This window comes from Nicotiana tomentosiformis, chromosome 7, assembly GCF_000390325.3.
Source record: "Nicotiana tomentosiformis chromosome 7, ASM39032v3, whole genome shotgun sequence".
NCBI classification, from domain to species: Eukaryota; Viridiplantae; Streptophyta; class Magnoliopsida; order Solanales; family Solanaceae; genus Nicotiana; species Nicotiana tomentosiformis.
The window spans coordinates 55,457,224-55,471,409 of NC_090818.1; the positions used below are offsets into that span (position 1 = coordinate 55,457,224).

Here is a 14,186-nt window from a genome sequence, read left to right on the forward strand (position 1 = left end):
TCATCACTTGTGACTTTTGGGTCTACCAAAATGGATAGAATTCGAGGTCTACCATGAATTTCGGTTTTATCATTTGGAAATTATTTCATACGTGTGAAAGTTTTTACCAGTTCAGTTCAGTATATATGATTTGACCGTATTCACCATATTAACTTTTTTACACGTTTAGTATTATTTGACCAAGTCTAACATATTACTACGTACTCTCTTTTCAAGTTGCCGACTCATGTCAACTGTGAAGTGTGTCTCTTGTCCCTTGAGGCTTGAGGAAAGTTCCGATGAAATTAGCACAAAACTCGGGGACATTTTGTCCTTTTATCCGTATTAAAATTAATACAGTATATTTTAATACTCTATTTGTTTTACTTGGCATGTTTTGACTTTTCATGCCCCTTAAGAAATAGTAAATGAAGTGTATAATTTACCATGATACCCATATTAATTGATGCGTATTTTATTGGATTTGAGAAAATGATTTGAAATGAGTAATAAATATCGTAGGTAAAACAGGAATTTTTTTTTGTCTTCTCTTGATATGCGTAAAGTGAAAAGTAAAAATAAAAATTTATTTTCAGTATACATGCTAAGTAAAAGTGAACGGAGGAAGTAGAATGCATAAGTTGTATATTGGCTACTTAAGTTCACGTGTACTACAACCACTAAACACGTCTATATTTTTAGTACTAAAAAAGAAACTCAAGTATCATATGTATAACGACTCGCTCGATCGTTTTGAGTGTATTAGCCCCGATCCCCTATTTATTATTTTTTCCGTATTTGTTTCTGCTTAAGTGCCTTGCCGGGAGGTCTTGTTTTTGGTTTCAGAGTATTTTGGGACACTTAGTCCCTAAAACGGAAGCTTAAGTCTCAGGATTTTTGACCGTAGTCAGAAGAGTGTGAAGACGACTCCGGAATGGAGTTTCGTCGGTCACGTTAGCTCTGTTGGGTGATTTTGGACTTAGGAGTGTGTCCGGACTGTGAATTTGAGGTCTGTAGCTAATTTAGGCTGGAAATGGCGAAAGTCGAATTTTTGAAAAGTTTGACCGGGGGGTTGACTTTTTGATATCGGGGTTGAATCCCGATTTTGGAAGTTGAAGTAGGTCCGTAATGTTGAATATAACTTGTGTGCAAAATTTGTGGTCAATCAGACGTGGTTTGGTAGGTTTCGGCGTCGTTTGTGGAATTTGAAAGTTTAGAAGTTCTTTAGGCTTGAATCTAGGTGTAATTTGGTGTTTTGATGTTGTTTTGAGGGATTCGAAGGTTCGACTAAGTTCGTATCGGGTTATAGGACTTGTTGGTATAATTGGTTGAGGTCCCGGAGGCCTCGGGGTAATTTCGGGAGGTTAACGGCTTTATGGGAGTTGAGGAATTGCAGCTGAAGCTGCTACTACTAATGTAACCGCACATGCGGAGTGGGAACCGCAGGTGCAAGCCCGCAGAAGCGAAGGAGGAGCCGCAGCAGCTGAGGAGGACTTGGGCAGAGGACGCAGGTGCGATGACATTCCCGCACCTGCGATGGTCGCAGAAGCGGATTTAGGGGCGCATGTGCGAGTTTGGACTGCAGGTGCGATGTAGTTTCCGCACCCGCGAAGAGCGCATATGCGGTCACTTGATTGCAGGAGCGGAGGTAGTGCTTTAGTGATTTTTCGCAGAAGCGGGGCTTTGCCCACAGATGCGGCTCTGCATATGCGGAGATGGAGCCGCAGGTGTGAGAAGTCCGAACAAAACCTATAAATAGAAGACTTCGAGATTTTTTACCATTTTCATCATTTTTGAGCTCGGATTTTGGGGATTTTGAAAGAGATTTTGGAGTATTCACTTAGGTAAGTTCCTTGTGCCTATTTATCTTCAATAATGGTATTTCCCCGCAGATTTTTACATCTAGTTGGTGAGTGTTTGAGGTGAAATTTGAGAAATTAGGGCTTGGGAATTGGAGAGTGAATTTTGGGATTTTGGAAGGGCAAATGATGCCGGATTTTAATAAATTTGGTATGGTTGGACTCGTGAGTGAATGTGATTTTGGATTTTGTGACTTTTGTCGGGTTTTGAGACGTGGGCCCGGGGGCTGGTTTGAGCCTATTTCGGATTTCGGCTTATAATTTCGTATTTTTCTTGTGAAATTGATTCCTTTAGCCTATATTAATTATACTGTACTGCTTGTGGCTAGATTCAGGGTATTTGGAGACTGATTCGAGGGGCAAAGGCATTTCGATGTAGAGATTTACTCGGTTTGAGGTAAGTAACGCTTTCAAACTTGGTTCTGAGGGTTCGAACCTCGAACTATGCATTATACAATTGATATTGAGGTAACGCACATGCCAAGTGACGGGCGTGCAAGTTTTCATATCATTGTTTCGGGCTAGTTTTCATGATATTGTGGGCCCGTGAGTGAGACTGGAGAGATTGGTGACTAAGTGAGGCTGAGAGCCTGATTATGAGTGACCGTTATGGGATCAGGCTGCACACCGCAGCAGTTATACTGATTTTATGGTGGCGCTTGGTGTGTAAGAGCCCCTCTGGAGTCTATAACACACCCCTAGTGAGCGCGGTTGCTATTATTGAGGGATGGATCTTCCTTGGACATGGATCTTGTCCGAAGTACTTGATACCTGAAGATGGATCTTCTTCACAGGGCTGGATTGTCCTTTCCTCGATACTGGGTGACCTATGGTCAGCGTTGTATATGTTCTGAGATGGATATTCCCTGGGCCGTGTGAGCCATATACAATACCGAGTGGTTGAGATATTGAGCGTGTGAGCACTTGAGGCTGTCAGCATAGTGCATCACTTACAGTATGTGTATTGACATATAGAGATAACAAATTTATATTAATTACACTGTTCGGATCTGCTTTAGTTTACTATTTGAGTTGCCAATACGACTTGAGAGCATGCCTACATTTCTGCACAGTTATTTTCATTTTATCTGTACCAGTTGAGTTCGACACTACCTTTCAGTCCAAAGTTTGGACTTGTTAGTTACTGAGTTAGATGTACTTACGTTACTCCCTGTACCTTGTGTGCAGATCTAGGCATTCTTGGTCACGCGGCTGCTGCTGATTGAGGCATCAGAGTTCGGGGACTATCGAGGTAGCTGCATGGCGTTCGTGGGCCTTGATTTTCCCTTCTATATTTTATCTGCACTTTCAGTTTTATTCTCTAGATACTGTTGTGGACTGTATTCTAGTTTTAGACGCTCATGTACTCAGTGACACCCCGATTTTGGAATGAATTGTACCGTATTTTGGTTAAATTCTGTTTTAAAATGGCTTTTTCTTGATATAAATTGTTCCGATGTCATTTCAAAAAAAAAAAGACAAGGTGTCTTACTGTGTTGACATTGTTAAGTTGTGGCTTGCCTAATTTCACGATAGGCGTCATCACGATTTTGGGTCATGAAAATATGCGCAACAACAAATTAAGTAAGAATTAAATACAATACAGTGTAGAAAAGAAAGGTTATCCAGTAGTAATCTTTAGAAATGCATCATTCTCAAAGAAATGCATTAATTCTGTTAATAGTGTTTCCTTATTTTCGAGAAAGTGGAAGTGCTTCATAAATGAATTATGACTAAAGTTGATACATTCAATATTTAGATTTTTTTTTAAAACCCCTCCCAAAAAAAATTCAATCTTTAGATTCTTATAATTAAATTCATTACACCTTTAAAATTTTAAATTTACTTTTTGTTGAATTTTAATAAAATGTCCATACTAGTATCTATACTTCATGTAAAAAATATTCCTTTGGGTCATATGTAGAAAATATTAATATGATTGAACCCATTATTTCTATGCTACCTATTCCACAAAATATTAAACATCACCAACAACAAACCTAGTATAATCCCATGAGTGAGGTCTCGGGAGGGTAGTGTGTACGCAGACCTTACCCCTACCTTGAGGGTAAAGAGGTTATTTCCGATAGACCTCTCACTCAAGGAAAGAAAAAGAAAGCAGTAACAACAAGCAATACCAACATCAAGATAATAAGAAAAAAAGCAGTAACCATAACAGGATAATAAGAGAACAAACATTATTAATAGCAATATAATAAGAAAATATGTAGTAATCAAGGCCGTCAATAACCGAAATACAAGGGTGACTAACTACTACTATTGGTATGGGGAAGACACACACTCAACTACCTACTAACCTTCTACCCTAATCCTCGACCTCCACACCTTCCTATCAAGGGTCATGTCCTTAGAGAGCTGAAGCAAAATCAAGTCCTGCCTAATAACCTGTTCTCAGTACTTCTTTGGCCTACCTCTCCCCCTCTCCAGACTACCCAAGGCTAACCTCTCGCACCTCTCACTGGAGTATCTGTGCTTCTCCTCTTCACATGCCCAAACCACCTAACCCTTGCTTCTCACATCTTGTCCTTCACCGAGACTACTCCTACCTTGTCCCGAATATCTTCATTTCTAATCTTATCAATCCTGGTATGTCCGCACATCCATCTCAACATCCTCATTTCCACTACCTTCATCTTCTGGACATGAGAGTTCTTGACTGGCCAACACTTTGCTCCGTACAACATGGTAGGTCTGACAACCACTTTATAAAACTTATCCGACCACTCTATAAAACTTACCCTTAAGTTTAGGTGGCACATTCTTATCATATAAAACACCGGATGCGAGTCTCCATTTTATTATTTCATCCATTCTGCTCCAATACGATGAGTAGCATCCTCATCAATCTCCTCATTTCCTTGGATAATAGACCCAAGGTACTTGAAATTAGCTCTCATATGGATAACCCTATGGGTGACAAGGGGCCGATCCGGTCCAGTCCGTTCTATTGGAAAATGAGATCGGCCGGTCTCCAAACCGGGCCGGTTACAGGTTTTTTATTACCGGTTTTACCGGTTCCTAGCCCCTCCGGTGAATTCTTGAACCGGAACAGTTTCGGGCCTAAGAGGCTAGGCCGGGCCGGTTTTTATTTAATTTGTTTTGTGTGTATTTTGTATAACTACCGTAGTTTATATTAAGATAAATTAAAAATGTAAAACATAAAAATAATCTTATAAAAAGAGTGTTTGAATAAATTTTAAAGGCTTTAAAACCCTTATATTTGAATATTTCATTAAGAATTTAAGATAATAGAATACAATGAAGATGAAAAAAAATTGAACTTATAATTTGCAAGTTCTTTTTTTAATTCAAACTTGCAAATTAAAATTTATATCTAACAATAACTAAATTAACGAAAAAAGAGTAAATTCAAAGTTTAATTATTCAATATAAATCAAGAACTTCAAAGGTTTTGCATTGCCTTAGTAAGTTCTTCATAATCAATATAAACTTCTTGCCCATCTTCTAGATTATTAAATTCAGATGGGTTACCATGTGTTAATATATATCGAAGTTCCTCATCTTCTAGTTTATCAACATCTTCACGTCCCTGATTTTTTCGTTCCGATCTAATCCAATCTCTGAAACATACTAAAACTTCCAAAGTATTGCTTCCCAATGAGTGGCGGGTGTCTCCTAATTGTTGTTTTGTTTGACGAAATGCACTCTCTGATGCAACAGTTGAAATTGACACATTCAACACATCCCGAGCCACAATGGAAAGAACGAAAAATTGCTTTTCATTCTCATGCCACCATCCCAACGGTGAAAATTCCTTTGTGCAAGGCTGTATTTACTTTTGCAAGTAGAATTGAAGTTCATTAATGTTCTTGCTACTGGTTTGAGTGGAAAAAAATGTAAACCAAATATTATAACCATCAAGGCTTTCATCTTCATTCATAATAGCAGATGCAGTAGAAGTAGTACAATGCATAGTGGGATTAACATTGCCTACATTAATAGTAGCATCATCAATTATATTTGCATAATAATTATATAATTATTGTAAATAATCATTTAGCTTGTTCATACAACAATATATATATATGGAGTTTCAGTTGGTCCAATCTCCATATAAATATATAAAGCATTGATTAATTGGTGACAATTAGATATCTTAATAGAAGGATTTAAAACAACACCAATTAAGTAAATCAGAGGAACTGGAAAATATTTTTTGAATTTTGCTTGCATTTTTTCAACAACATCCTTATATTTTTCTTTCTTAAATTCAAAGAGTAGAAAAGAAATTTCAGTTATATGTACTAAAGCCATCGTAACATTAGAGTAATATGCTCTAAAAAACTCAATAATAGCTGTATAAAATTTATGTAAAAATTTAACATCATCATTAATGGCCTCCCAAGTATTAGTTGGTAACATACGGTTTAGATCAGTATAATGCGCATTAGCAACTTCAGTTATCGACAATCTATATTTGTAGCAACATGTTAAAAATAAGTATGTATAATTCCATCTAGTAACAATTTCATCTGGCATGAATCTGGGGGTTAAAGTTATGCTCCATACATTTAGTCTTAAATTCCCTAATTCTAGATTGTCTATTATTTCCTTGAATAACACCAACTGCTCATGAGTAATCTCAATTGAAAATAAATCAAGGCCACTTTTAATAATTAAATTATAAATATGACATGCACGCCTAACATGAAAAATTTCGTCAAGTGGTGGTCTCAAATGCAGTCTTAATATTAAAATAGTGGCATTATTGTTAGAAGCATTATCAAAAGACATACACAATACTTTCTTATTAAGATTATAAAATTCAACAACTTCGCAAATAGTAGTGCTTATAAAAATAACAGTATGATTTTGATCTTATCATATTTAAAAGCGATAATACATTTTTGCATACAATAATTATTATCTATCCAATAACATGTAATTGTCAAATAATCATTTTCATTAACAGCATGGCCAATATAAGAAGTTAGAGAAACTCTACAAGGAAGGTGGTCAAACAAATAATGTATGTATGTCTGATATTGTCCATGAATTCTAAAGATATCAGATCTACAATTACTTCTAGGGATACCTTTAAATAAAATATTATAAATCCTTTGAATGTACATAATAAGATATGATTAAGAAGCAAAAGAAAAAGGTAGACAACCCAAAGCAATCATTTTTGCTAACTCCTCACGATCCTTCATTTTATCATATTTCATAAGTCCTTCAGTACTAGGGTTTAGAGTTCCTTGATTTTCATCTAAATCAGAGCCCTATTCTATACGATGAGTAATTCTCATATGTCTACTAAGTGTTCCAGTCCCCCCTAAACTTCCTCCAGTCTTATGTTTAAAATCAGCTTTATAAATTTTGCATCTAACTCTATCAGAATTTTCTATTTCCTCAAAATATTTCCAACCTTTACTTCTCCTTCTCCGATTACTAGTCGAGGCTACAAGTGGTCTACTACTAGCGCCACGAACACCACCCCAGCTACCAACTCCAACACTACTAGGTATAAGTGGTGTCTTATCTTCAATTTTTAATCTATTATCTTCTACACCGAAATCTTCTTGTAATTGTTCATAATATATATTATTATCAGGTGATGTTTCAGACACATGTGTAAAGTCATTTAAATTACAACTAGAAGTTGAATTAGTACCTCTTTTTCTATTTTTCCGATTAGCAACCTTATTACAAACTCTTTTTGCAGCATTAAACATATTGTAAAAATTTAACTACTAATAAAAATTAAATATGCAAATAAAATAGTAAATAAGAGAAAAAGTTAGAGGGAGTGCACCGAATTCCGCAATAAATTGAACACTTGATGATTTTTGAAGTCTTGAAATTGAATTTCGTAACTCCAATGTTACCACGAAGAAACGTCAATTGTTCAAAGTTCAAAGTTCAAAGTTCAAACTTCAAATAATACCATAAATAAAAGGGATCTTTACACAAATAGCCGATCATATTAATTATTTACTTTTTTAGCCATATACATAGATTATACATTAATTATACACAATTATGCACACGTAATACATAAATTATGCATATATTATACATTCACTAGCTATTTTTACTTTAAGTGATAGGGTCAGCGACTATTTGGGTTAATTCTTCTAAATAAAATTTCAAATAAAGTGAGAGCCAAATAGTTGATTGTAATTTAGGTGAAGAATGAGAGAATGACAATTGAGAATTTGGGTTTGAGAAATGAGAGATGAGTGAAGAAATAAAGAGGGGGGGGGGGGGGATATATTTATAGTTTTTTAATGGGCTAAATTAGTAAATACTAAAAGTATTATTTTTGAAAAACAAATGCCCCAAAAGGGCTATTCTTGCAAAATAGCCGTTGGGCAACAGTCAAAATGGCAGCTGACCGTTGCCAACAGTGAACTTAATTAAAAAAATAAAAAAAATTCTGAAATAGCCGTTGAACCGGCCTGGGCCGGTCCGGTTAACCGGTACTTCGAAACTACCGGCACAATATGTTACCCATCCAAACCCAGCCCTGCCCGCCCCCTTACATACCGGTCCGGTCTTAAATCGGTCTGGGCCGGTCCGGAACCGGGTCCACCCGACCCGTTAGACACCCTTAATCAAGTCTCACTTCCACGTCCACACCCTCAGTTTCGTCACTGAACTTGCACTCCAAGTATTCAGTCTTGGTCCTACTCAACTTGAAACTTTAGACTCCGGGGTTTGTCTCCAAACCTCTAGTCTCACGTTAACTCCACCTCGCGTCTCGCCAATCAAAACAATATCATCCGTAAATAACATACACCAAGGCATCTCCCTATGAATGTGGCGCGTCAGCGTGGCCACCGCCAAGGTAAATAAGAATGGGCAAAATACTAAATGCACAAAAAATGGCTCTTTGACAAAATTGCCCAATAGTACTAATAGCCTATTTGGCCAAGCTTCTAAAATCGGCTTATTTTGAGAAGTAATTTTCTCAAAAGTTGGTGATAAGCAGTTTGTGTTTGACTAATTAATTTGAGAAGTACTTTTGAGCATTAATTTGTGTTTGGCCAAACTTTTAAAAACTGTTTCTAAGTGTATTTTTCTCAAAAGTGCTTCTCACAAAAATGCTTTTGGAGAGAAACTACTTTTTTGTGCTTCTGCTTCTCCTCAAAAATATTTTTTTTCCATCTAAAAGCTTGACCAAACACCTCAATTTTTTGAAAAAAGTACTTTTGGCAAAAAAATAAAAATACTTTTGACCGAAAAAAGCTTAGGCAAACATGCTATAACCTAATTATTCCAGCAATTGCGTCGAAGACACGAGCTGTGGCAACTCAGCAAATACTATAAACTTGTAATTATTGTACTAAGTAAAAAAACAAACGATATTTCCCTAAATACGTTTTTGCTTATATACATTGGGTCGATAGTTTCTCTTTTTTATTCCTTTTAATAATGCATCGATGATGGTGGAGAATATAAAAATCAGAAAAAAGCGAAGACGACAAAAGAATGACTTTGTCTTAACAAGTTGGTGGAGTCAACACCACTCATTTGCACTTAAAAAGTCTCTGCTCTGCTAAAGCTTCTTAATTTCTTTGATCGATCGACATGGCGAACGTTGCGGTGGAATTTCTGGTGGAGAACTTGATGCAGCTGCTGAGGGACAATGCGGAGCTGATTATTGGGGTTAAGGATGAGGCTGAGAGTCTGCTTCAAGATCTCAACGAATTCAACGCTTTCCTCAAGCAAGCTTCCAAGTCCCGCAGTGAGAACGATGTCCATAAAGAATTGGTGAAGAAAATTAAGACTGTCGTCAACTCTGCTGAAGATGCCATTGATAAGTTTGTGATTGAGGCTAAGCTTCACAAGGACAAAGGTGTTGGCAGGTTTGTGGATGTTAAGCATTATAAAAGAGTGTATGATGTAGCAGGGGAGATTAAAGCTATTAGAGACAAAGTCAAAGAAATCCGTCTCAATAATTCCCATGGCCTTCAGGCCCTTCAAGATGAAGATCAATCTGCCAGATATGTCGAAGAACGAAAGGTATCACACCACATTCTGCTCCTAAATCCTAATAATTGTGTTTGAGATATATGTAGTTGTTAACAACAAGTAGATGCGTTATTAAGGAACACAAATTGATTTGTTGGATTAACTACCATCCAAATGTAACTTTATGGACTATTTAAGACTTTTTTTTTTGGTGATTGGGGAAAGGGGAAAATGAATAATCTAGTCAGAATTGAATCATCATCTACAACTACCACTCAATTTTGTTAACAATTCTGTTAATATCTAGACAAAAGAGGTAAATTCAATGGTACAATATAACTCTGTAATATGACATTGCCTTTCTAGGAAAGCGGCAGGACATGTAACACTATTGATTAACGACTAAAACATTATATGTAGATGCCCCTCCTAAAACGCAATGCAATTTATTAACATTGACAACATTATAACGTTGTAATGTCACTGTTCTATCTGATTGAGAATCCTTTGTTGGGCCTATTACTTCACCAACTAACTATTACGTTAAGACAGAAGCACCTATTCTTTTGTACTTGTACAAATACGTAATATAATGTTTTGACTGCCGCCGTTTTTTGAAATTCATATATCTAATCTTTAACTCGGCTATTTTGAAAGCCTCCAGTGGTAGAGGAAGATGATGTGGTGGGATTTGAAGAGGAAGCAGATAAAGTAATCAACCGTCTTCTTGGAGGATCAGATGGTCTAGAAGTTGTTCCAGTTGTTGGAATGCCTGGTCTCGGCAAAACGACACTAGCAAATAAGATTTACAAGCATCCTAAAATCGGGTACGAGTTTTTTACTCGCATTTGGGTTTATGTTTCTCAATCATACAGGAGAAGAGAATTATTTCTCAACATCATCAGCAAATTCACTCGAAATACCAAACAATACCATGGTATGTGTGAGGAGGATTTAGCTGATGAAATACAAGATTTTTTGGGCAAGGGAGGAAAATACTTGATTGTCTTGGATGATGTATGGTCTCCTGACGCTTGGGAACGTATCAGAATAGCTTTCCCAAACAACAACAACAAATCCAATAGAATATTGTTGACCACTCGAGACAGCAAAGTTGCTAAGCAATGCAAGCAGTGCATTGGTATACCTCATGATTTAAAATTTCTGACTGAAGATGAAAGTTGGATTTTACTGGAGAAGAAAGTTTTCCATAAAGATAAATGTCCTCCTGAATTGGAACTATCTGGAAAGAGCATAGCCAAAAAATGTAATGGACTACCCCTTGCGATTGTTGTTATTGCAGGAGCACTAATTGGGAAAGGTAAGACATCAAGAGAGTGGAAACAAGTGGATCAGAGTGTGGGTGAACACCTTATAAATAAAGACCAGCTTGAGAATTGTAACAAATTGGTGCAAATGAGTTATGATCGCTTGCCTTACGACTTGAAAGCATGTTTTTTATATTGTGGTGCATTTCCCGGAGGCTTTGAGATCCCTGCTTGGAAGTTAATCCGTTTGTGGATCGCAGAAGGGTTCATACAGTATAAAGGCCACTTATCCCTTGAGTGTAAAGCAGAGGATAACTTGAATGATCTCATCAACAGGAATCTAGTGATGGTAATGCAAAGAACATCTGATGGTCAAATCAAAACATGTCGTCTTCATGACATGTTGCACGAGTTTTGCAGACAAGAGGCGATGAAGGAAGAAAATCTTTTCCAAGAAATAAAACTAGGTGCTGAGCAATATTTCCCAGGAAAACGGGAACTAGCCACCTACCGTCGCTTATGCATTCATTCCTCAGTTTTGGAATTTATCTCTACAAAACCCTCAGGTGAACATGTCAGGTCATTCTTATCTTTTTCTTTAAAAAAGATTGAGATGCCATCTGTCGACATCCCAACCATACCAAAAGGCTTTCCGTTGCTGAGGGTTTTTGATGTCGAGTCCATCAACTTCAGTCGCTTCTCCAAGGAGTTTTTCCAGTTATATCATTTGAGGTATATTGCTTTCTCATCTGACACAATCAAGATCATTCCTAAACACATTGGAGAACTGTGGAACATCCAAACCCTCATAATTAACACGCAACAACGTTCTCTTGATATCCAAGCAAACATATGGAATATGGCACGACTAAGGCATCTGCACACTAACTCTTCTGCCAAATTGCCTGTTCCTGTGACCCCAAGAAGTAGTAAAGTTCCTTTGGTAAATCAAAGCCTGCAAACTCTCTCCACCATTGCTCCCGAAAGCTGCACAGAAGAAGTGTTTGCAAGGACTCCAAACCTGAAAAAGCTGGGCATCCGTGGGAAAATAGCTGTGCTTCTTGAGCCTAATAAGTCATTGTTAAAAAATGTGAAGAAGCTAGAATACCTTGAAAACTTGAAGCTGATAAATGATAGTAGTCAAACAGGAAAAGGGTTACGCCTTCCACCCTCATATATATTTCCCACGAAGTTGAGGAAGCTGTCTTTAGTAGATACCTGGCTGGAGTGGAATGATATGTCTATATTGGGGCAGTTGGAACACCTTGAAGTCCTGAAGCTGATAGAAAATGGGTTTATGGGAGAATGCTGGGAGTCAGTTGGAGGTTTTTGTTCCCTACTGGTGTTGTGGATTGAAAGGACAGACTTAGTTTCTTGGAAAGCATCAGCTGATCACTTTCCAAGACTTAAGCATCTTGTTCTCATCTGCTGCGATAAGCTTAAGGAAATCCCCATTGGCCTGGCTGATATACGCAGCTTCCAAGTGATGGAGTTGCAAAACTCCACCAAAACAGCAGCAATATCTGCACGGGATATACGAGCCAAAAAAGACAAGCAAACTCAAAAAGGGACTAATAACAACAATGGGTTCAAGCTCTCTATATTCCCTCCCGATCTCTGATTGCAACTGGATGTGCAGCTTCCTTGAGAGGTCAGTTAAATCTTTCCTTGACCTTATTTAGATTGGTTTTAATTTCTATTTCATGTTTCTAGTGATTGTCGCAACCCCCTCATCTGCTATCCATTGTCCACATCCATACAATATAAGTTGAATAGGAACAGGGATTTCCATCCATGCATTGCAATGCTAATCACCAAAAGTGGTCCTTAAAATCCAAAATTAGAAGCCAATAGGGGGCAAAAAAGAATATTAACTAACTATGAATTCTAACAAGTTCAAACCACCCAGTTCCTGCCTCAAATTGCAGTCTGATAACAGTTAATTAAAACTGAGCCAGAAATGTGGATGGTGATGCTCAGCTATTCCCCTTGGCACTTTATATTTGTAATCGTAACTCCTGAAATCAATTTTCTAAGTGTTCTCTAACTTCCATATACTAATATAAAAGAACTGACAAATCACAATCTATATTACATTCAAAGTAGTATTAGTCACCATCAAATCTTGAGATTCTGTATAAAAGCAGTCTGTGAAAAAGAAAAACTATAATGCAGTTTTACATAACACAGTAACAAGCTTATGCATAGCCGTTCCCCTGGCAAGCTTTATAAATTAGCAATATGACATAGATGTTTACGAATTACCTACTGGATTTTTCCTCTTTTGCAATTTGTTTTTCCCTTTTGGTTTTTCTTTTCGCGTTTGTTGCTTAACCTGAGGGCTGCAATGAAGATTCACTAACATTTGTTGGCATGGTTTCATATTTTTCTTTGGTAACCTACTACTACAAAGTATTTAATTAAGAAAAGGAAAATTGATTCTTTGCAATTGGTGCAGGTCTTCAATGAATCAAACTGTATGATGCTGGTATTGTACCATGGATAAGAAACTTCTACTAGGTGTTATAATAATTCTTGAATAGTTGTCTGTCCCCAACTTGTTTGGGATTGAAGTGTCGTTGTTGTTGTTCAGTCGTCGTCTGTCTTTCATGCATTTCATGTGTTGTCTTCTTGATTGTGGTCATAGCTTTGAGCTGAAATATTGTATGTTTTGTATTTGTGATATGTTAATCCATAAGGACAGTGTACTTTGCACTTACAATAACAATTGGTTGATTTGCGTATTCTTTGGATTCCGAGCTCGTACAGAATGGTTTTTTTTTTTTTTTGGCCAGGATTAAGTCATTCAATTATATAAATGGAGGAAATATCTTGGATATTGCTTCGTTTGGAAGCTGGAGAAAGTAAGATGAAAGACAAAAAATGACTCTTTCTCCTCCATGGTTTAAGAGTGCAGAAAGGAAAAGAAAGAAGAAAAAAGAAATAAAAATGTAGCAGTCCTTCTCTTCATTAATTGAGGATGTTAATTTAAAGTATGAATTTCGTAATTTTTGTGTTATTTATAAAGTTTGTTACTGTTTTATACCATATCCTAGTACCAATAGACATTCTTATGTCTGTTTTTCTAGAAATAAAGTACCGTTAGTTTACACTTATATAT

General features: G+C 36.9%; 1 protein-coding gene across 1 annotated transcript; it reads left to right on the forward strand.

Moving 5' to 3' along the window:
* Window positions 1–9,297: 9,297 nt before the first annotated feature.
* Window positions 9,298–13,809, forward strand: LOC104115786 (putative late blight resistance protein homolog R1A-3). The gene is made up of 3 exons (XM_009626492.4): window positions 9,298–9,848; window positions 10,455–12,716; window positions 13,524–13,809. The coding sequence occupies exons 1-2, from the start codon at window positions 9,414–9,416 to the stop codon at window positions 12,684–12,686; spliced, it is 2,667 nt and encodes an 888-aa protein (XP_009624787.1). The 5' UTR covers window positions 9,298–9,413; the 3' UTR covers window positions 12,687–12,716; window positions 13,524–13,809.
* Window positions 13,810–14,186: the final 377 nt, after the last annotated feature.

Excerpts from the sequence above, each read along its gene's own strand:
- LOC104115786 (XM_009626492.4), top strand. The coding sequence starts at position 9,414 with ATGGCGAACGTTGCGGTGGAATTTCTGGTGGAGAACTTGATGCAGCTG. Across the intron at positions 9,849-10,454 it reads GATATGTCGAAGAACGAAAG|CCTCCAGTGGTAGAGGAAGA; the intron begins GTATCACACCAC and ends CTATTTTGAAAG.